The 23,488-nt window shown below is 36.1% G+C and overlaps 1 protein-coding gene across 1 annotated transcript; it reads right to left on the bottom strand.

Moving 5' to 3' along the window:
* Positions 1–722: 722 nt before the first annotated feature.
* On the bottom strand, positions 723–5,411 carry LOC131865858 (uncharacterized). Its single transcript, XM_059215408.1, has 3 exons — positions 5,367–5,411; positions 2,190–5,281; positions 723–1,998 (listed from the first exon to the last, which is right to left on the bottom strand). The coding sequence occupies exons 1-3, from the start codon at positions 5,409–5,411 to the stop codon at positions 723–725; spliced, it is 4,413 nt and encodes a 1,470-aa protein (XP_059071391.1).
* Positions 5,412–23,488: the final 18,077 nt, after the last annotated feature.

Genomic DNA, 23,488 nt, shown 5'->3' with positions numbered 1-23,488 from the left:
TCTTTTGATTAAATTTTTAGAATTTGATATAATTATTTAAAAAAGATTATTAAAGATATATAAAACAATTGTATAACATCTGTACATAATGCATATGTTAATGTCAAGTTGATTCTATGCCATTACAATGAGGCAAGGACATTCTAGCTTTCCTACAAGATTATGGTCTCATTGATATAATAATAATGGATTAGAGGTTGTCTTATTATTCAAAACCCTACAATATAATTTTAGAGATTTCTCAATTAAGTTAGCTCATCATGGATCATTTTAAATTTTGAAGTTGGACATATTGGAATTTGGAAATAAACCAATAATTTCTATAGACCGTGAAAATCTAATCTCTCTTATCAAATTTATGATTATAAAATTGACCGAGGACAATGAATATATAAGATTTTATATTAGATTTAGAACTTTAAATTATCTGAAAGTGGTTTCGTGTTATATGTATATCTTTGTCAATTTGCACACTACAGGAACATTTATTAGAGTATACATCAATGAGAATTTAAAAATTGTCCATCCATAATAAATAAATATGATATCTCAAAAATGAATTATAAAATGAATTTTAGAGTAGTACAATTTAATGCAGTGAAGGAATTGTTTGAGTATACATCAATCAGAATTAAAAAAATGCCCAAATGAATTCAATAATTGGAGGCATTGCCCGTCCAGAGTATTACATTTCTCACAGAATTTGGAGAAAGGGTGGCTACTTATACTATCCCACCAAACCAGCCATAAGGACATCCACAAAGTAGTGCATCAGAAGGAAGAATGATATTTTTTGTGGCAGTTGACAAGCATCTGCTTACGTCAGACTTCTCAATATCTAGAAGAATGCAAGACATCAAATTACCAATAAAGGCTGTTTGATTTCGATGTGAAACCCTCCCACTGCCCTCCTTCCTTTTCTCCTCACTTTCCTTTCTCGTCACTTGCTCTTCCCTTATACCTCCATATTCTTTCAGTACTTGGGTATTTTTTCTTCCAATCTCTTCCAACACTTCGACAGCATTCTTAAGTTTAATCTTTTTTGCATTCAATTCTGTAATATTTCCATCTTTTGTTTGAATTAATGACTTTTTACTAGATATGTCCTTTTGTAATTGTTGGTTTTCTTGATAAAGTTGAAGGGCTTCTCGTTTCACTGTTCTGTTCTCTATAACCGGATCTTCCATCACTTTATCACTGGTTTCTGATAGAGATGTGAGTAATTGCCTCTCCTCTGTTTCTGAATCGAGCATATCATCAGTGGGAACTTGTTTGTAATCATTAGCCCACATACCCAACTTGCTTTGAAGCTCATGGACTTGTTGTTTCAATGAACCATTTTCTTGGAGCAAAGCCTCCTCCCTACTTTCTGACGTAGATCTAAGTGAGTTCCTCTCATTTTTCACTGAATCAAGCCTATGATTATAATTTTCCAATTTCAATTTCTGAGATTCATTTTCATTTGTAAGTTCTTCATATTTCATGCTCAAATGTGTATGTTCATGGGTGATCATTCGCACTTGAGTTTGCAAGGCCTCCACTGTGTTTGCATTGCTCTCTGAGAGAGAGATTAGACTCCTTGTTTCATCTTCCATAGAGCTTAGTATATCATTATAATCTCCCAGCTGTGCCTTCAAAAATTCGCATTCAATGCACAGTTCTACATATTCTTGGCTCAAAATCATTCCTTCATTAGTCATCAAATCGAGCTTATTTTGTAAACCTGCAACAGAGTCTTCGAAGTTTGCCTTACAAGCTTCCCACAAGCGGCAATCTTCTCTCATCTGTGCATGCAATTCCATATTCCTATCTTTGCATTCTCTCAGTTTGTTTTCCAACTCATCTTTTTCATCTGTTAAATGGGCCCACAGAAGTTTATATTCCTTGCTCAATACCCCTTTCTCAGACTGCAGACCTGCAACTTTTCTTTCCAAATCAGACTTATTAGTAACCCACAACCTCTCGTCTTCTTCAATTTTTTTATTTAATTCCGCAATCCTATCATTGCAGTCTTTCAACTTATTTCCTAACCAATTATTCTCTTCTCTTAGCACATTACACAATTCTTGGTCTTTCTCTCTCAAAATGTTTGTTTCATCAAGCTTATTTTGTAGCCGTATAAAAGTCTTTTCCAAATCATATTTTTCATGTTCTGATTGGAGCACAAATCCTCATGCTTATGGCTTAACATTCTCGCTTCATTAAGCTCATTTTGCAGTTTTGCAATTGTAACTTCAAATTCTCCCTTAGAAGTATTCCACATGTGCTTATCTTCAGCCAATTTTTCCTTTAATTGTTTAATTTCATTAATGGATTTATTAAAATTATTTTGTAGCCTTGCAGCAGAGTTTTCAAATTTTGCCTTACAAGCTTCCCACAAGCGGCAATCTTCTCTCATCTGTGCATGCAATTCCTTATTCCTATCGTTGCATTCTTTCAGTTTTTCTTCCAACTCATATTTTTCATCTCTTAAATGGGCCCACAGAGCTTTATATTCCTGGATCAATGTCTCTTTCTCATACTGCACAACTGCAACTCTGCTTTCCAAATCCTCCTTATTACAAACCCACAATAGCTGGTCTTCTTTAACTTTTGTATTTAATTTCCCAATACTGTCATTGCATTGTTTCAACTTATTTCCTATCCGATTGTTTTCTTCTCTGAGCACCTTACACAGCTCTTGGTCTTTCACTGTCAAAATCTTTGTTTCATCAACTTCATTTTGTAGCCCTATAAGAGTCTTTTCCAAATCATTTTTTTCTTGTTCTGATTGAGACCACAAATCTTCATGCTTCTGGCTTAGCATCCTCGCTTCGTTGAGCTCATTTTGCAGTTTTGCAATTGTAATTTCAAATTCTCTCTTATAACTATCCCACTTGTGCCTATCTTCAGCCAATTTTTCCTTTAATTGCTGAATTTCATTAATAGATTGATTAAAATTATTTTCCAACTCAGTTTTTTCCTGTTCTGACTGAGACCACGAATCTTCATGCTTCTGGCTTAACATTCTCGCTTCATTAAGCTCATTTTGCAGTTTTGCAAATGTAACTTCAAATTCTCGCTTAGATATATCCCACAAGTGCCCTTCTTCAGCTATTTTATCCTTTAATTGTTTAGCTTCATTGATGGATTGATGAAAATTAGTTTCCATCTCACTTTTTTCTCTACTTATTTCATTGTATAAGACTTGATTATTGTGGGCCAGAATCTTTGTTTCATTAAGCTTTTTCTGCAGCTTTATTACTGTACCTTCTAAATTCGCCTTACAAGTATCCCAAAGCCAACCGTTTTCAGTCATTTTGGCATGTAATTCCTCATTCGTATCATCCAAGTCTTTCAACTCGTCTTCCAATTTTGTTTTCTCATGCCTTAGTTGAATGCATGCTTCTTCATGTTTCAGGCTCAACAATCTTGTTTCTTTGAGCTCATTTTGCAGCCCTGCAACAGTGGCTTCCAACTCTGTCTTAGAAGAATCCCACAAGAACCCACGTTCAGCCAATTTTGCCTTCAATTCTTCAGTCTCATCATTGCATTCTGTTACCTTATTTTGCATTTCGTTCTTTTCTTTCATTAATTCAGAGCGCAATTCTTCATGTTTCTTAATCAAAATTCTTGCTTCATTAAGATCACCTTCGAGCTGTAAAACTTTTTCTTCCAAATCAGTTTTTGCTCGTCTCAGCTCACTGCACAGTTCTTCACGTCCTTGGCTGAATACCCTTGCTTCATTAAGCTCATTTTGTAGCTCTGAAACCTGTTTTTCCAACTTCTCCTGACAAGAATCCCACAACAGCTTATCTTCAGTAATCTTTGCATTCAATTTCTTAGTAGTATCATTGATTTTTATGAACTTATTTTCCATCTCAATTTTTTCTTGCCTCAATTTAGTCAACAATTCTTGGTGTTTCTGGCTAGATTTTCTTTCGTCAAGGATCTCATTTTGCAGCCGTGCAACTTTTCCTTTCAAATTCGCCCTACATGAATCCCACAATCCCTTATCCTCAGCCATCTTTGCTTTTAATTTCATAGCACCATCATTGCATTTTTTCAATTCATTTTTGTCATTTCTGTAGCTAGTGTACAAGTCCTCATGTTTCTGGCTCAATTCATTTCTTTCCTTCACTACAGTGTCAAGCTTAGTTTGTACCTCCACAATTGTCGCTTCCAGTTTTGTCTTGGAAGCATCCCACAAGCTCCTATCTTCAGTCATTTTATCTTGTAACTCCCTAATCACATCATTGGATTTTTTCAAATCATTTTCCAGCTCGTTTTTTCCCTGCCCTAACTCTGAAATTGTACTTTTCATCTTTTTCTCATAAGAAGTCCACTTGTTTTTATCTGAAGTGATTGTTTCAAGCAATTTGTTATTGGCATCATCACACATTATCAATTTGTTTTTCAACCCATCTATTTCTTTTCTATCATTGGTAATTGTAGTCAGTAAACGTTCATTCAGGCTTTTCGAATTTGTCATCTCATTCTGCAGCTCCGCGACTTTTCCTTCCAAATTCACCCTATATGAATCCCACAATCCCTGATTCTCAGTCATCTTTGCTTTTAATTTCATATTAGCACCACCATTGCATTTTTTCCACCCTTTTTTTTCATTTCTGTAGCTACCGCATAAGTCCTTATGTTTCTGACTCAATACATTTCTTTCCTGCACCACAGAATCAAGCTTATTTTCTACCTCCACAATTGTTCCTTCCAATTTTGTTTTGGAAGCATCCCACAAGCTCCTATCCTCGGTCACTTTATTTTGTAATTCCTTAATCACATCATTGGATTTTTTCAAATTATTTTCCAGCTCATTTTTTTCCTGCCCTAATTGAGCACACAATTTTCCAAGATTCTCACTCAATTGTTTTGTTTGATCAAGCTCACTTTTAAGCCCTTGTAATTCCTGAATTACATCACTACTTTCTTTCAACCTATTTTCCAACAGACTTTTTTCTCGTCCCAATTGACTGAACAACATTTCATGATTCTCACTCAAATTTCTGGCTTCTTTGAGCTTATATTCTAACTCTGAAATTGTACCTTTCATATCCTTTTCACAAGAAATCCACTTGTTTTTATCTGACGTCACCGTTTCAAGCAATTTGTTATTGGCATCATCACACAATCTCAATTTGTTTTTCAACCCGTCTATTTCTTTTCTATCATTGGTAATTGTAGTCAGTAAATGTTCATTCAGTCTTTTCAAATTTGTCACCTCATCACTTTTGCTCGCTTCTGTGCCATCTTTTGCATTTACTGTTATCGGTGTGTGTTGGCTAAAACCCTGCAAATTTGTTGTACAATCGCCTTTATTAGTTACCATGTTAACTTTTGCACTTGTTTAATTTGCTCGAAAGTTGAGATTTTACCTGCTTGTTACTGCTCTTTGACTTCATTCCCTTTCCCCTGGTCATATTTCTCTAACTCCTACAAACCCAATCAAAGCACTTGTGATTTTCAAGACAAATGATATGAATTAATAGAGTTTGTAAACAATTATCGACTAATATTTTAATTGTAAATATTGCACAAAATTTCAACAGCTACTTGTCGAGAAGTTGTCTGTGTTACATTTAACATGTAGTAAAATGTTACCTATATAATTTTTATAATTTTGATTGTATATATGAAGCCACAATTGATGGAATTTTGAAACACATACCTAAATGTGATACTGCGCTCCAAAATTCTTTGGAAAAAAATGTTCTGCCAAGAATGGAAGTCTGCAAATTATAATCACTTCACCAACAAGTTAGATAGATGGATGCTTGTCAACAAAGAAATTGAGGATCTATATAATTAGCAATTGCAGGTCTTGAGAGAAGGGTTGCGTCCCTTCCATTGAAAACTGATTCGTCACGCAAACTTTTACAAAAATTAAAATTCTAGCAAGCAATTTGAAATTATAAGACTTATAATTAATTTCTGTTTGCAATTATTAATTATTTCTTATTATTATGATGCCGAGAGGCGTTTTCTACATCTGCAGCACGTATTGACAATCAGAAATGCATGGAAATGCAGTATGGAAGTCAAAAAATATGTAACGTATGGAAGCAAATGGAGCGATCAGGAATAGTGCATTTCGACTGAGAGAGAGAGTTTTTACATAATTTTCCCAAAATATAAATATATATAATTTAAATATGACTCCTCCAGCAAAATTTTATAATATATTCATTAAATTGGAGATGCCAGAAGGAGAGCATCATTAAAAATAACCATGACATGGAGTTTCATAAAACAGAAGCTCTGCCTCTTTCTTCATCTTCTCCTAATGATCCAGATATTGCAGCCGCCACTATTTGAAATCCAAATCCATCTTGCTAATCACTAGGCAACTTGACACTGCTAAAATGTCAAGAGAATTGTCCTTGCTTCATCCCTCTTGAATATCTTTTCCCTCTATTAAGTCTTCATGCCCCTTGATATTATAAAAAATAAAATTTAAATGTAATTCCATATTTTATCTGAATTATTTAACCTTTGTTTGGACAGAGTTTAAGTTTGAAGAGGGGACATTACAATCAACCCTTCCGAAAATTATTTGTTCTCAATCAATCACAAATTAGGATGCTTCTAGAGTTACTAGGAACCCAAATTCAAAGGTGAATTTGGGTTCCTAGTAACTCTAGAAGCATCCTAATTTGTGATTGATTGAGAACTAATTCTCCAACTCTCTTAGTTTTTCTTGACTTTGTACTTAAATGATGTCCCTAAAGAGTTGTTACTATGCTTGGATCAACCTACCTAGTAAGATAGTCCTTCAATTGTCTAATACGATTGATTTCATTTGTATCTAGTATTACATTACCTAAAACCTTGTTACTATTTTTTAAAATACCCTTGAGCTACTTATGCTGTCTCAGCCTTGAAATATTTATTGTTATGTAGTGTCGCAAATTGCACCCCATGTAATTCTATGCTACATAAGAGCCTCCGCTTTATACTGATTGGAGATCTTCTTCATCTCCTTGTCCATTTGTCCATCTCACTTGACCCATTAGCCTTCGCCTTGCCCCTTTCTAACCCTGTCGACTATTTGACTCATAGAAACTAGCGCATTGTGGAGACGTCCGCATGTCGCACTAGCATCTCACGAATCTACCAATTTGAATGTGGTCATTTGAGCATTACACCTATGCCTAGAAGATGCCTATAACACCTCTCCACAATCATTGACTTTCGTTTTCATCCCAACATGTTAATCTTTGCTTTTGAAGCTCATTTGGTCTGTGTAGTTGCCTCTCTAGCTCTCTCCCTAGAATGAAATTGGATTCATGCTTGTTCATTGTCTCATTTCGAAGCTCTCTTTGACTGTGTCCTTGGCTCTCACATATTGCTGCCATTGTCATTCTTTGAGGAAGACCGACTTCTTCTTCTTCATCATCCAACAGGCTTCTTGCTTTGCATGTGGAAGGGGAGTCTTCTTCTTCCTCTATCTTTTGTTATCTCCATAGAATATTCGTTGACATATTGTTGTTGTATCTTTTATCTATAATCTTAACTATCTTTTCATCTATCTATCTTGGTTATCCATGGAGGTGGAAACACCAAAGAGGGGGTCTAGCTGTGGCAGGCCTCTAAAAACACAACCACAACCTTTTCGTCCTTGTTCCTCTTGTGTGCTGGTTGCCGAGTAGCTTTGGGGAGATTGGTCAAGACTTCAAGCGTGGCCAGACCGTGAGACTACATTTCTTCCCTTTTTTCTTTTTATTATTTCAATAATAATCATATTTTGTTATCATATCAATATTTGCTTAGTTTCTGTTATTTGGGCACATTTCCCATCACAGTTTGCTCTTTGTACGGACTCTTTGACTCTGTTCATACAAGATGTCGGTGCACCGTGTTTTCGTCTTAGAAACGCATGTGCGTCCTCAGATAGAGTGACTAGAGGGCCTCTGTGACATTTTTATGGGAAGAACTACATCTAATGGTAATTCAATGAATATTTGTTGAAGGAATTTGGTAACAAATTTCTTAAATCACTTTGCGAGTGAAGCCATCCTCATGCACTAGAAATTGTTTAAAGGAGTAACACTCTATAGATTAGTGAATTTTGAACCTATTTAAGAAAATAATAATGCTAATAACAACCTGAAGCCTTGTAACAAATGCATAATTACAATACTTGACTCTCTTAAAAACCATATAACATTTTAAAGAAATAAACAAATGTCTATGTTTCATATTTTGATTAACATATAAGCTCTTTAAAAAAATCCCTAATTTTAAATTTTTTTTTCAACTAGGAAGGTGGGGGTCCCTCATAGTTGAAAGGTTTAATCCAGATAACAAAGTAACTTTGTGATAGTATAGAGCTAAGTCAAGCACATGCATTGAAAGAGTCGCCACTGCTTTGACCGAAATAAATGGAGGTTAGAAAGAAATATCAGAAAGGGACGGAAATATTAAATGCACTCGGAGCTGTATGGAATGCCAGCAACTTTCACGTTTACTTTTTAAAGGATTTTCTAATCGGCGTCTCATATATAGACTAACAAAGGAGTGGCCATGACTAAATCGTTGATGATCACAATTGTTGACCACTACTTCTTTTTTTAACCGTCTTTTGAGGTCAACTTTGTTTCTTTTCAATGTGGTGCAAGGCAGCGTTGGGAATAATAGCAAGTCAAGTGATAGTGAAGGTCTTCTGTTCAACTAAATTACACTGGCAAAGACGTCTTGACTCTTCTCACACACACCCACTCTTCAGGTTTCTATTGGACATTCCAGATGGACTATATAGTGACCTAATCAAATACAAGTTGAAAATTATATAGCCTCCTATACAAACTAAGGCAGCTCTTAAATCCTTGTGTGACACGGTGAGTAAGAGCCATGGTAAAATCAATGAATAAATAACTGAATATTACAATTGTCTTGTCATCTCTACGAACAATTCATCTATTTAATATTTTCCTACTTTGACATTGATATATAACTAACCATCAAGACTAATTCAAATGTTCATAAGTTCAACTAAACGTCGACAACATTCACAAAATGACCATCATTTTCATCACAACGCTCTCATCCTCCCACCACGTTCATTTGTACAAGATAAAAGAAATCAAACCCCTACAACCTACATGCATAAAAGAGAGGGAAACGGGTTTGGATTGGGGGTTTGCCTTTAGGTAAAACCCCAGTTTTGAAATTAACGAGGTAATGAAAGAAAGTAATTGCAAGTAGCTGTAAATGAAAGACTGAATTGTAAATCACCTCAAGGGAGGTTGTGATAGAAATGCTGATATAAATTCTTGTGTGGAAATTGAATGTTGGAATCAATATCCTCTTCAATGGTTGAATCCTTGACTTGAATGCAACACCTAGCCTTGAAGGGAGACTTTAGAATGCTCAATAATAGAAAAGAATGCTTGATCGCTTGTGCACCTTGAATCTATCCAGCTTCGACCTATCCAACTTATGAAAATGAGAGGACGAGTGCCCCTTAAATACATGTTAGTGGATTTGATTTTTGTCACAGGCCGACATCGGGGTAGTTTCCCGCCCAATGCACAACCAACAATGCAACCCTAGGAAGGGTCCTTCCCCAAAATAGGGCAAGGACAAGGGTGCCACATCCCTATCCAAGGGGGGAGAGTGGCGCCACACCCCTATCCTACCCCTTCCTCCAGGGAAGAGTGTGGACGGGGTGATGAAGAGGCCAAGAAAGAAGCTGTTATGAGGGCTGAGCGATCTCCCCTCTCCGATCAGGCTAAAGGATTCAATCTTGTGTGCATGAGGACCCTAATGCAATCAAAAATTTGTAGGGTCACAAGTTTATGACACTACATTTAGCCCCCACTTTAGTAGGAGTATAAGCGTACACCAATGCTAGCGGTAAAGTTCAAGGAAACAAGATTGAAAAACTTTTTCCATGTCAAGGAGGCAAGATGCACCAAGCCCCTAGTGGACTTAGGATGTTACGACTTTGATTGAAAAAGTAAAAGGGAATATCGAGAAGGGGAGAACCATGACTGCAAGTAGAAAAGTTCACTTCACTATGAGTCATGAAAGCAAGGATACCAAAGATTAGAAAGAAAGAAAAAGTTCACTAATTAATTCTAAGTATCACAAGAAGGAAAATATGAGCGGAGTGTATGCCCCCACATTAAAGCGATCGCGTGTACCTTATCGGGAACGATTTCTTAAAGTTGAGATACACCCAAGAGAGAGAGAAGGAGGGAGCACATTATCGCAAGGATTTAGCCCCCAATCAAGGAATAAACTCAAGGATAATGAACACAAAACATGAGGTATTGTCGCTTTCCTCGGGGTCAGTGTGTTGTATGATAACTCATTTATATCATGTATGTATATGCATATAATAATCGTCATTCCCCAAAGAAGGACACTACCTTAGAAAAAAGGGAAGAGAGGATATCTTTTGAGTCAACATGAAAGAGACAAAGAAAAGATCTCAATGCTTTGCATTGTCTCCAAGTAGACATTAAGGGAATAATAGAAGAACATGGGTACATAAATAAGAATGGTTACAATAGAGAAAGAAAGGACAGGGGGAATATTTGTAGTGCCAATATTGCTAATCTAGCACAACATCTGCCACCCAATCTTGTTGATCACTATTTCGGGAAGGCGAGAAACATGCCAGAGGAACGACATCGAGCACAACAGATGGAGCTAGATCACAAGATCCAAACAAGGACTATGCTCAAGTGGTAAGTCACTTTGTTTGATTCGAGGAGCTAGGATTAGGGTTTGTGAAAATTCATCTGATAAATGCTTGTCCACATCAACATACTCCTACTCACTATCTGAAGTATTAGGATTTGTATTTCCATTATAAATAAAATTCTCACCCATTTCTTCATCAAAGTGTAGAGAAAGAGGAGCTAGAACACAAATAGGTGTAAAACCATCACATGGTTTGTGCTACTTATGATTAGGAGATGTAGGTTGAACATCTTTCTTAGGAGAAAAGGGAATCAAATCAGCTAATGGAGTCTAAGGAGATTGAGTATTTTGAGGGATAGCTTCACGAGATCAAACACGACGTCTTTGTTTGCATTCTCTCGCACAACGATTCCGTCAAGTCTTATTGGAATACTGAGGAGGAGGAGGAACACTTGTAAAAGTAGGAACGTTTCTCTCCTTGAAAGTGGAAGGTTGAGGTTGAGGTTTTTTTGGTTTCATAATGGGAGAAGCAAGCCTCATCTCTCGATAAGAGGAAGGAGGTGGAACAAAGCCATAGAAAGGAGGAATATTAGGTGTAGGAAGGAGACCAGGTCCATCAAGAGGAGGAGGTATAGGTCTAACCTTAGGAAGAATATTGTTGTTCTCCTTAAGAGAAGGTAAAGTCACATCCATAGGTATAGGTGGACAATCTTCCTTAGGAGGGAGATTAGTTCTGTCTGTGAGGGGAAGAACCTTATCTTGAAGAGTAATAGGAATGTCAAGTGTTGGGGATCTAGGTTGACTTAAGGATAAAATCATATCGTTCTTCCATTTTTGATAAGGTTGAAAAAGAGCATCCCTCCTTGATGGAAGAGATTGAAATTGTTCAGGCCAAAAGAAATCAATAGGAACAACCAGGCTTCTTTCAGATGAACGAAATAAGCTATGGTTCATGATTATGATTTCTGCATTGTGAGGAAATTTTAGAAACTTGTGGATTGGAGAAGCAATATCCTTCATGTAAGATAGCCAAGGATAACCCATCTTCAAACGGAACTTCTCAGAAGAAGGTATGGTAACAAAGTCAACATGTATGTATTTAGTATAAACTTCAACATGAAGGGTAATAGAGCCAATGGTAGGACAAGATAAGCAATCAAATAACTTCACAACCACATTAGAAACATCATATATAGTGGTTTATGCAATCGTAAAGTGAAAAGATACTCTTCAGTTATGACATTAACCATGCAAGAGGGATCAATTAGGGCACCATGGCAAGGGATATCCTTAACCTTCACAATTATGTATAAAGGGCCAATGGGTACTTTGATACATAAAAGAAATCTTGAAGAAATTTGGAATGGAGGATTCAAAACCAGTAAATACTCCTATGACTACTAGCTGTAAGCTATCAAAGAATGATGAATCTGCATCTGTTGATGAGACACTTTACCGATCCATGATTGGAAAGTTACAATATTTTGTGCACAGTAGACCGGATATAGCACATGCAGTAGGTATTGTTGCAAGATTCTCTGCAGATCCCAAAGAAACCCATATGACAACAATCAAGAGAATTTTCAGATACCTGAGAGGCAGTGGAGATTATGGCTTAGTATATCAAAAGAGAAATGATTTTGATCTAAAAGTTTATACTGATGCTGATTGGGTAGGCAAAACTGTGAAACTTTGACGTTGTGTATATCAAAGCCCATGACACCTACGAATGAGACATATGAACCCACGAGGTCATGACATAGCCACTTACAAAAAAATATCTGAGTTTTAGTTCACTCAATTCCATTTTCCTATGGCATCACTTTATTCCCTGCAACAAAAAGTGTAAAATGGATTAAATGAAAGGTGACAATACACCCTAACTTTCAATGAAAGGCGCTAACATACCCTAACTTTCAATCTGGTCATCCTGGGCACAAACCATCAGAAAGAGAACGTCCAGGTGGCTGGGTTTACTATAGCCATGCCCTTGTTTCACTCGCCAACTTGCCCGATCCTTCAGAGCCACACCGTAGCAACGCTTCCCCTTGAGTGCTCAAAGTATGCAAAACTGTCAAACTTTGAAATTTCGTATCTTTGAGCCCTTATAACTTGAAAACAAGCCGCCTGAACCCACAAAATTGTGTCACAACCATGTACAAAAACCTTTGACATTTTTGGCTCACTATTCCATTTTTCTATGGCATCACTTTTTCGCTTGCAACAAAAAGTGTAAAATGCATTCAAGTAAAGGATACAATATACCCTAACTTTCGAAATGCAATTCTTGAGAACAAATCATTGGTGTGAACACATCCAAGTGTCTTGTTTTATGCTATACATGCCCTTGTTTGGCTCGCCAACTCGACGATCCTTTTGAGCCACACTGTAGTGATAATTTCCCTTTAGTGCTAAAAGTGTGCAAAATTATCAAAGTTTGACATTGCATATCTTAGAGCCTGTGGAACCTACGAATGGGTCATCTGAAATCACGGGGTTATGTCATGACCAGTTAAAAAACCCTCTCTTTGTTTTGGCTCACTCAATTCCATTCTCCTATGGCGTCACTTTTTCACCTGCAACAAAAAGTGTAAAATGCATTCAATGAAAGGCGATAATATACCCTAACTTTTGATACACTCATCTTGGGTATGAACCATTAGCGCGAGAGCATCTGGGTGGTCGGGTTTATGCTAGCCATTCCCTGGTTTCACTTGCCAACTTGCTCCATCCTTTCAAGCCACACCGTAGCGACGCTTTCCCCTGAGTGCTCAAAGTTTAAATAATTGTCAAAGTTTGGCGTTGCATATCTTGGAGCCTGTGGCACCTTTCAATGAGTCCTCTAAACCTATGAGGTCATGTCGTGACCACTTAAAAAAACCTATCTCAATTTTGGATTACTCAATTATATTTTTCTATGCCACCACTTTTTTGTTTGCAACAAAAAGTGTCAAATGCATTCAATGAAAGACGACCACATACCCTAACTTTTTATCCACTCATCTTGGGCATGAACAATCAAATCCAACTTCTATTGATGGCCGAGGTGATGGTATCCATGCCCCTATTTTTTTTGCCAAGTCACTTAATCATTGCAAGACACACCGTAGTGACCCTTTCCGTTGAGTGCTCAAAATGTGCAAAACTATCAAAATTTGATGTTTCGTCTCTTGGAGCTCCTGACACATGCAAATGAGTCATCTAAACCTATAGGGTTGTGTCATGGTTGACTACAAAAACCTATCTCATTTTTCTATTACTCAATTCCGTTTTCCTATGCCGCCTCTTTTTCGCTTGCAGTAAAAAGTTTCATACGCATTCATTAAAATGTGACAACAAACCCTAACTTTCAGTCTGCTCATCTTCAACATGAACTGTTAGCTCAAACTTGTCTCAGTGGCTCCATTTATGCTGGCCATGCCCCTTTTTTTCTCATCAAGTCAACCGATCCTTCCGAGACACACCCTAGTAACACTTTCCCTTGAGTGCTCATCAAAGTGCGAAAAACTATCAAACTTTGACAAGTGCATCCTAGTGGTATATTTTATGCTACTTATGCCCCTTTTTTAGCACGACAACATGCTCGATCCTTACGAGCCACGCCGTAGAAACGCTTTCCCTTGAGTGCTCAAAGTATAAAAAATTGTCAAACTTTCACGTTGCATATCTTGGAGTCCATGGAATGTGCATACGATCCATCTGAACCTACGCATTTGTGTCATGCCCCTTATTAAACATATGTGACAATCAAATAGAGTTAATTTTTATGAAATATATAAAAAATGTTGTTTGTAAACAAATTAGTCTTCATTTTAGGACAATAGATATCAAATGGAGTGATCAAACCACAAGTTTGATAATGAAAGTGGAAATAGACAAATATGACATTTCTAAACACTCTTCTAATATAAATAGCTCATTCAACCACTCGAGTTCATAAAAACACAATCTACATGTGTGGGATAAGTATGAGACCTGACATTCTTCTTTGTAACCCTATAAGCATCAACAATTAGTCTGCTTTTTAATTACTTTAGGAGAAATTTTGTAAGGTATTTCGTGTCATGTTGGAATGAAACAAAATTTATATTGTATTGTTCAAATGAAAGGCACCTTCTTGAACTGTGTTTTCAATCTTTATTTCTGGGATGGTAATGTGAAAGTGATGATACATTTTAGTAATATAAGGTGAAATTAGTGATATTTTTTAATAATATAAGGTGAAAGTGGTGACATGTTTTTTGAGTAAGTGGGTATAAAATAAAAGTAATTTTAATTTTGAATGTAGTTTAGAGGGTCCAAATTTAATGTAAGAGTTGAAATCCTGCTTGTACTAGAAAGAAAGAATTTTTTTTCAATTAAAAGAGTCATTTGTTTCTTAAGCATATCTGTTAAATACTGCAAAATCAAACTTTATAACTTAGTCTAACACTAATAAACTAACTGCAAGTACATTCAAAAGACTAGATAGGGAAACAAAAAAAGTAACTATGATAATGGTACTACTATTTGTCTCCATGAACTATGACAAAATTGAAATTTTAGGCATTAAACTATAAATATTTACTAGCTACCAAATTATGAAGTTGAATTGTGAAAAAAAATTGAGTTCAATTAGGAATGTAATAACAATTGTAGACAAAACCGATTGAATATATAATATCTCACATAGAAAAATGTTGATATAATTAGAGAATATTCATTTCAACAATCAAATATATTTTTGTGATTATGTATAATAGTTGCAATATGATTTGCATCAACTAAAAAAGGTCATAAAGTCACACAATGGTCAATTTCAATAAGAGTATAACATATATATCCAATACAATGATGCAAGGGAACAAGTAACCATATGGACATATATGTCACATATACAAAATACAAAATATATCCTCAAAAATTACACATAGGCATACAACAAAGGCCTCTAGTCTACTGATTTCCCACTATCATAAGGAAATAGATCACAAGCTACCTTCGACTATCACGAGGATGGATATGTATGTGATGATGGCCTCTTTCGAATGTGTTCACTAGACCTCCTATATAGAATTCTTTGTAGCTCCAACTGATACAATCATAAGTATAGACATCAATGTATAATAAATATAACAAATGAATTGTAGAATGACATATAATAGAACAATTACTTACCGCAAACATATAATCATGTTGATGAAGATCTAACAAATCTAGAAGCGAAAACAATATTTTTATTTTGCATGCACAGCCTAGAAAGACAAAATCAGAGCTCAAAATGTGGGGTTTATAGAAAAATGAAGTTTGAATGTCCATTTAAAATAAAATAATATTGTTATAGCTATTTGGTGCATGCCAAATAAGGCGTGTGCCATATTTGGCATGTGCCTTATTTTGTGTGCACCATAATGTTTGATGGAGGCCAAAAGAAATTGTCACTTTTTTGGTCCCCGACCTTTGTGCACTTACCCGCATAAAATATAATTAAGTGTATGTAAATGTATATATGTAAATACCATGTCTACTCAAATGTTTAGTTTATGTATTTAATGTGAGGATGAGGAAGAGTAAGTTATATAAGTAGGTTGAGAGAGAGAGAGAGAGAGAGAGAGAGAGAGAGAGAGAGAGAGAGAGAGAGAGAGAGAGAGAGAGAGAGAGAGAGAGAGAGAGAGAGAGAGAGATTTCTTTTCTTCTTACAAGTAAGAGTTTGTTATAACATGGCCTTATTCTAGTTCAGTATTTTAACTCTAGGCTCAACCACTTCTAACCCATAATATAAGGATTTTATAGTTCCCCCATTTCATGTATTATATGGGATAATAAATTTGTATAGGAATTTTTTCATCTCCCATCTTTATATGCTTTCCATTAAAAAAGAACATGAAAAAAAAAAGTGTATATTCTACCTTTATCTATAACAAACCCTCTCCCTATAACTAGTATTGAAGTTTCATTACCAAAAGTGATGACATACATAGTATGAGTCTCTTAGGAAGTAAACACAACATGGGAAGTTCCCATGTGATGTTAGGAACCTAATTCAATGATCCAAGATGAATTTGATGACGATTCAGTATTAACTAGAGCCTTTTTCTTAGTTTTAGCTTTATATAGTTTCTTTGTCTTGGTATATTCTTGAGTTGATGAGGATTATTTGATATATTTAGGGACCCTTATACTATTCTTCTTAAGAAGGTGTTTGGGGTGATCAATCTACTTCTTCAAATGTTTGTGCTCTTCATGCAAAATTTTCTTCTAATAAAAAAATTCCACTTTTTCTTTCTTATGTTTCCCTTGTTGAGAAGAAGTTTTGATTTTTTTTTGTAGTATCATAATTTTTTATTCTTTCTTGATCTCTTCATCCTTTAATTTGTTTTTTCTTCTCCTATTTGCTATATGAATCTTGTTATGTCACATTCCTAGTAATGAGTACTTATAGTTTCCTAGAATTCAATGTGGTCATTTGTATTAAGTTATATTACTCTGTATTCAAGATTACAATTAATTTATCTAGAGAATGTATCTTTCAAACTTTCCCCAGAGCCCTTTAGATGGAGTAGAAGGCAAAAGCAAACATGGTATAGTATAGAAAGAACTAACTAATTCTCATTTTTCCTTATTCCATATTATTTTAATAGTAACCTTCATTACTTAAATTTGGTGAAGTCCTCTATGGTGTCAAAGGAATTAGAGAGAAAACCTATGAGATTATTCTATAACTTGTAACCTTTCATTTCATTCTCTTTCTAGAAGAATTTCTCTAAAATAATATGCACTTCATTGGGTTGAATCAAGGATTCTACATGAAAGAGGAGTTTATGAGATATAATAAGACACACGAATCCAAAGGCTTGGTCACACTAATCAATAATCTAAATAAAACCAAAATGAGCTGAGAAAGAAGCTGTTATGAGGGCTGAGCAATCTCCCCTCTCGGATCAGGCTAATGGATTCAATCTTGCGTTCATGAGGACCCTAATGCAATCAAAAATTTGTAGGGTCACAAGTTTATGACACTACATTTAGCCCCCACTTTAGTAGGAGTATAAGCGGACACCAATGCTAGCGGTAAAGTTCAAGGAAACAAGATTGAAAAACTTTTTCCATGTCAAGGAGGCAAGATGCACCAAGCCCCTAGTGGACTTAGGATGTTACGACTTTGATTGACAAAGTAAAAGGGAATATCGAGAAGGGGAGAACCATGACTGCAAGTAGAAAAGTTCACTTCACTATGAGTCATGAAAGCAAGGATACCAAAGATTAGAAAGAAAGAAAAAGTTCACTCATTAGTTCTAAGTATCACAAGAAGGAAAATATGAGGGGAGTGTATGCCCCCACGTTAAAGCGATCGCGCATGCCTTATCGGGAACGATTTCTTTAAGTCGGGATACACCCAAGAGAGAGAGAAGGAGGGAGCACATTATCGCAAGGATTTAGCCCCCGATCGAGGAATAAACTCAAGGATAATGAACACAAAACATGAGGTATTGTCACTTTCCTCAGGGTCAGTGTGCTATATGATAACTCATCTATATCATGTATGTATATGCATATAATAATCATCATTCCCCAAAGAAGGACACTGCCTTAGAAGAAAGGGAAGAGAGGATATCTTTTGAGTCAACATGAAAGAGACAAAGAAAAGATCTCAATGCTTTGCATCGTCTCCAAGTAGACATTAAGGGAAGAATAGAAGAACATGGATACATAAATAAGAACGGTTACAATAGAGAAAGAAAGGATAGGGGGAATACTTGCAGTGCCAATATTGCTAATCTAGCACAACATCTGCCACCCAATCTTGTAAATCACTATTTCAGGAAGGCGAGAAACATGCCAGAGGAACGACATCGAGCACAACAGATGGAGCTAGATCACAAGATCCAAACAAGGACTATGCTCAAGTGGTAAGTCACTTTGTTTGATTCTAGGAGCTAGGATTAGGGTTTGTGAAAATTCATCTGATAAATACTTGTCCACATCAACATACTCCTACTCACTATCTGAAGTATTAGGATTTGTATTTCCATTATAAATAAAATTTTCACCCATTTCTTCATCAAAGTGTAGAGAAAGAGGAGCTAGAACACAAATAGGTGTAAAACCATCACATGGTTTGTGCTACTTATGATTAGGAGATGTAGGTTGAACATCTTTCTTAGGAGAAAAGGGAATAAGGTCAGCTGATGGAGTCTAAGGAGATTGAGTATTTTGAGGGATAGCTTCACGAGATCAAACACGACGTCTTTGTTTGCATTCTCTCACACAACGATTCCGTCAAGTCTTATTGGAATACTGAGGACAAGGAGGAACACTTGAAAAAGTAGGAATGTTTTTCTCCTTGAAAGTGGAAGGTTGAGGTTGAGGTTTTTTTGGTTTCACAATGGGAGAAGCAAGCCTCATCTCTCGATAAGAGGAAGGAGGTGGAACAAAGCCATAGAAAGGAGGAATATTAGGTGTAGGAAGGAGACCAGGTCCATCAAGAGGAGGAGGTATAGGTCTAACCTTAGGAAGAATATTGTTGTTCTCCTTAAGAGAAGGTAAAGTCACATCCATAGGTATAGGTGGACAATCTTCCTTAGGAGGGAGATTAGCTCTATCTGTGAGGGGAAGAACCTTATCTTGAAGAGTAATAGGAATGTCAAGTGTTGGGGATCTAGGTTGACTTAAGGATAAAATCATATCGTTCTTCCATTTTTGATAAGGTTGAAAAAGAGCATCCCTCCTTGATGGAAGAGATTGAAAATCTTCAGGCCAAAAGAAATCAATAGGAAAAACGAGGCTCCTTTCAGATGGACGAAATAAGCTATGGTTCATGATTATGATTTCTCCATTGTGAGGAAATTTTAGAAACTTGTGGATTGGAGAAGCAATATCCTTCATGTAAGATAGCCAAGGATAACCCATCTTCAAATGGAACTTCTCAGAAGAAGGTATGGTAACAAAGTCAACATGTATGTATTTAGTATAAACTTCAACATGAAGGGTAATAGAGCCAATGGTAGGACAAGATAAGCAATCAAATAACTTCACAACCACATTAGAAACATCATATATAGTGGTTTATGCAATCGTAAAGTGAAAAGATACTCTTCAGTTATGACATTAACCATGCAAGAGGGATCAATTAGGGCACCACGGCAAGGGATATCCTTAACCTTCACAATTATGTATAAAGGGCCAATGGGTGCTCTGATACATAAAAGAAATCTTGAAGAAATTTGGAATGGAGGATTCAAAACCAGTAAATACTCCTATGACTACTAGCTGTAAGCTATCAAAGAATGATGAATTTGCATCTGTTGATGAGACACTTTACCGATCCATGATTGGAAAGTTACAATATTTTGTGCACAGTAGACCGGATATAGCACATGCAGTAGGTATTGTTGCAAGATTCTCTGCAGATCCCAAGGAAACCCATATGACAACAATCAAGAGAATTTTCAGATACCTGAGAGGCAGTGGAGATTATGGCTTAGTATATCAAAAGAGAAATGATTTTGATTTAAAAGTTTATACTGATGCTGATTGGGTAGGCAAAACTGTGAAACTTTGACGTTGCGTATATCAAAGCCCACGACACCTACGAATGAGACATATGAACCCACGAGGTCATGACATAGCCACTTACAAAAAACTATCTCAGTTTTGGTTCACTCAATTCCATTTTCCTATGGCATCACTTTTTTCCTTGCAAAAAAAAGTGTAAAATGGATTAAATGAAAGGTGACAATATACCCTAACTTTCAATGAAAGGCGCTAACATACCCTAACTTTCAATCTGGTCACCCTGTGCACAAACTGTCAGAAGGAGAACATCCAGGTGGCTGGGTTTACTATAGCCATGCCCTTGTTTAACTCACCAACTTGCCCGATCCTTCAGAGCCACACCGTAGCGACGCTTCCCCTTGAGTGCTCAAAGTATGGAAAACTGTCAAACTTTGACGTTTCGTATCTTTGAGCCCTTATAACTTGAAAACAAGCCGCCTGAACCCACAAAATTGTGTCACAACCATTTACAAAAACCTTTGACATTTTTGGCTCACTATTCCATTTTTCTATGGCATCACTTTTTCGCTTGCAACAAAAAGTGTAAAATGCATTCAAGTAAAGGATACAATATACCCTAACTTTCGAAATGCAATTCTTGAGAGCAAACGTTTGGTGTGAATGCATCCAAGTGTCTTTTTTTATGCTATACATGCCCTTGTTTGGCTCGCCAACTCGGTGATCCTTTTGAGCCACACTGTAGCGATAATTTCCCTTGAGTGCTCAAAGTGTGCAAAATTATCAAAGTTTGACATTGCATATCTTAGAGCCTGTGGAACCTACGAATGGGTCATCTGAAATCATGGGGTTGTGTCATGACCACTTACAAAACCCTCTCTTTGTTTTGGCTCACTGAATTCCATTCTCCTATGGCGTCACTTTTTCACCTGCAACAAAAAGTGTAAAATGCATTCAATGAAAGGCAATAATATACCCTAACTTTTGATACACTCATCTTGGGTATGAACCATTAGCGCGAGAGCATCTGGGTGGTCAGGTTTATGCTAGCTATTCCCTGGTTTCACTTGCCAACTTGCTCCATCCTTTCAAGCCACACGGTAGCGACGCTTTCCCCTGAGTGCTCAAAGTTTAAAAAACTGTCAAAGTTTGGCGTTGCATATCTTGGAGCCTGTGGCACCTTTCAATGAGTCCTCTAAACCTATGAGGTCATGTCATGACCACTTAAAAAAACCTATCTCAATTTTGGATTACTCAATTATATTTGTCTATGCCACCACTTTTTTGTTTGCAACAAAAAGTGTCAAATGCAATCAATGAAAGACGACAACATACCCTAACTTTTTATCCACTCATCTTGGGCATGAACAATCAAATCCAACTTCTATTGATGGCCGAGGTTATGGTACCCATGCCCCTATTTTTTTCGCCAAGTCACTTAATCATTGCAAGACACACCATAGTGACCCTTTTTGTTGAGTGCTCAAAATGTGCAAAACTATCAAACTTTGATGTTTCGTCTCTTGGAGCTCTTGACACATGCAAATGAGTCATCTCAACCTATAGGGTTGTGTCATGGTTGACTACAAAAACCTATCTCATTTTTATATTACTCAATTCCATTTTCCTATGCCGCCTCTTTTTTGCTTGCAACAAAAAGTTTCAGATGCATTCAATGAAAGGTGACAACAAACCCTAACTTTTAGTCCGCTCTTCTTTGGCATGAACTGTCAGCTCAAACTTGTCTCAGTGGCTGCATTTATGCTGGCCATGCCCCTTTCTTCTCATCAACTCAACCGATCCTTCCGAGACACACCCTAGTAACACTTTCCTTTGAGTGGTCATCAAAGTGCGAAAACCTATCAAACTCTGACGTTGCATCTCTCGAAGCCCGTGACATGTGTGAATGAGTCCTTTGAATCTATCGGGATATGTCATCACCTCCTAAAATCACCTATCTTAATTTTGGATCACTCAATTCCATTTGCCTATGCCGCCTCTTTTTCGCTTGCAACAAAAAGTGTCAGATGCATTCAATGAAAGGCGACAAGATACCCTGAGTTTTGATCCACTCATCCCGGGAACAAACCGTTAGCACAAGCGCATCCTAGTGGTATATTTAATGCTACTTATGCCCCTTTTTAGCACGACAACTTGCTCGATCCTTACGAGCCACGCCCTAGAAATGCTTTCCCTTTAGTGCTCAAAGTATAAAAAATTGTCAAACTTTCACGTTGCATATCTTGGAGTCCATGGAACATGCATACGATCCATCTGAACCTACGCGTTTGTGTCATGCCCCTTATTAAACATATGTGACAATCAAATAGAGTTAATTTTTATGAAATATATAAAAAAATGTTGTTTGTAAACAAATTAGTCTTCATTTTAGGACAATAGATATCAAATGGAGTGATCAAACCACAAGTTTGATAATGAAAGTGGAAATAGACAAATATGACATTTCTAAACACTCTTCTAATATAAATAGCTCATTCAACCACTCGAGTTCATAAAAACACAATCTACATGTGTGGGATGAGTATGAGACCTGACATTCTTCTTTGTAACCCTATAAGCATCAACAATTAGTCTGCTTTTTAATTACTTTAGGAGGAATTTTGTCAGGTATTTCGTGTCATGTTGGAATGAAACAAAATTTATATTGTATTGTTCAAATGAAAGGCACCTTGTTGAACTGTGTTTTCAATCTTTATTTCTGGGATGGTAATGTGAAAGTGATGATACATTTTAGTAATATAAGGTGAAATTAGTGATATTTTTTAATAATATAAGGTGAAAGTGGTGACATGTTTTTTGAGTAAATGGGTATAAAATAAAAGTAATTTTAATTTTGAATGTAGTTTAGAGGGTCCAAATTTAATGTAAGAGTTGAAATCTTGCTTGTACTAGAAAGAAAGAATTTTTTTTCAATTAAAAGAGTTATTTGTTTCTTAAGCATATTTGTTAAATACTGCAAAATCAAACATTATAACTTAGTCTAACCCTAATAAACTAACTGCAAGTACATTGAAAAGACTAGATAGGGAAACAAAAAATGTAACTATGATAATGGTACTACTATTTGTCTCCATGAACTATGACAAAATTGAAATTCTAGGCATTAAACTATAAATATTTACTAGCTACCAAATTATGAAGTTGAATTGTGAAAAAAAATTGAGTTCAATTAGGAATGTAATAACAATTGTAGACAAAACTGATTGAATATATAATATCTCTCACAGAAAAATGTTGATATAATTACAGAATATTCATTTCAGCAATCAAATATATTTTTGTGATTATGTATAATAGTTGCAATATGATTTGCATCAACTAGAAAAGTTTATAA

The sequence above is a fragment of the Cryptomeria japonica genome, unplaced genomic scaffold, assembly GCF_030272615.1.
Source record: "Cryptomeria japonica unplaced genomic scaffold, Sugi_1.0 HiC_scaffold_124, whole genome shotgun sequence".
NCBI classification, from domain to species: domain Eukaryota; kingdom Viridiplantae; phylum Streptophyta; class Pinopsida; order Cupressales; family Cupressaceae; genus Cryptomeria; species Cryptomeria japonica.
The sequence above is the reverse complement of the archived record's forward strand: the minus strand, read 5'-3'. Positions and strand labels throughout refer to the sequence as shown.

Excerpts from the sequence above, each read along its gene's own strand:
- LOC131865858 (XM_059215408.1), bottom strand. The coding sequence starts at position 5,411 with ATGACCAGGGGAAAGGGAATGAAGTCAAAGAGCAGTAACAAGCAG. Across the intron at positions 5,282-5,366 it reads CAAAGAGCAGTAACAAGCAG|GGTTTTAGCCAACACACACC; the intron begins GTAAAATCTCAA and ends ACAAATTTGCAG. Across the intron at positions 1,999-2,189 it reads GAGCTTAATGAAGCGAGAAT|GATTGCGGAATTAAATAAAA; the intron begins GTTAAGCCATAA and ends CTGCAATGATAG.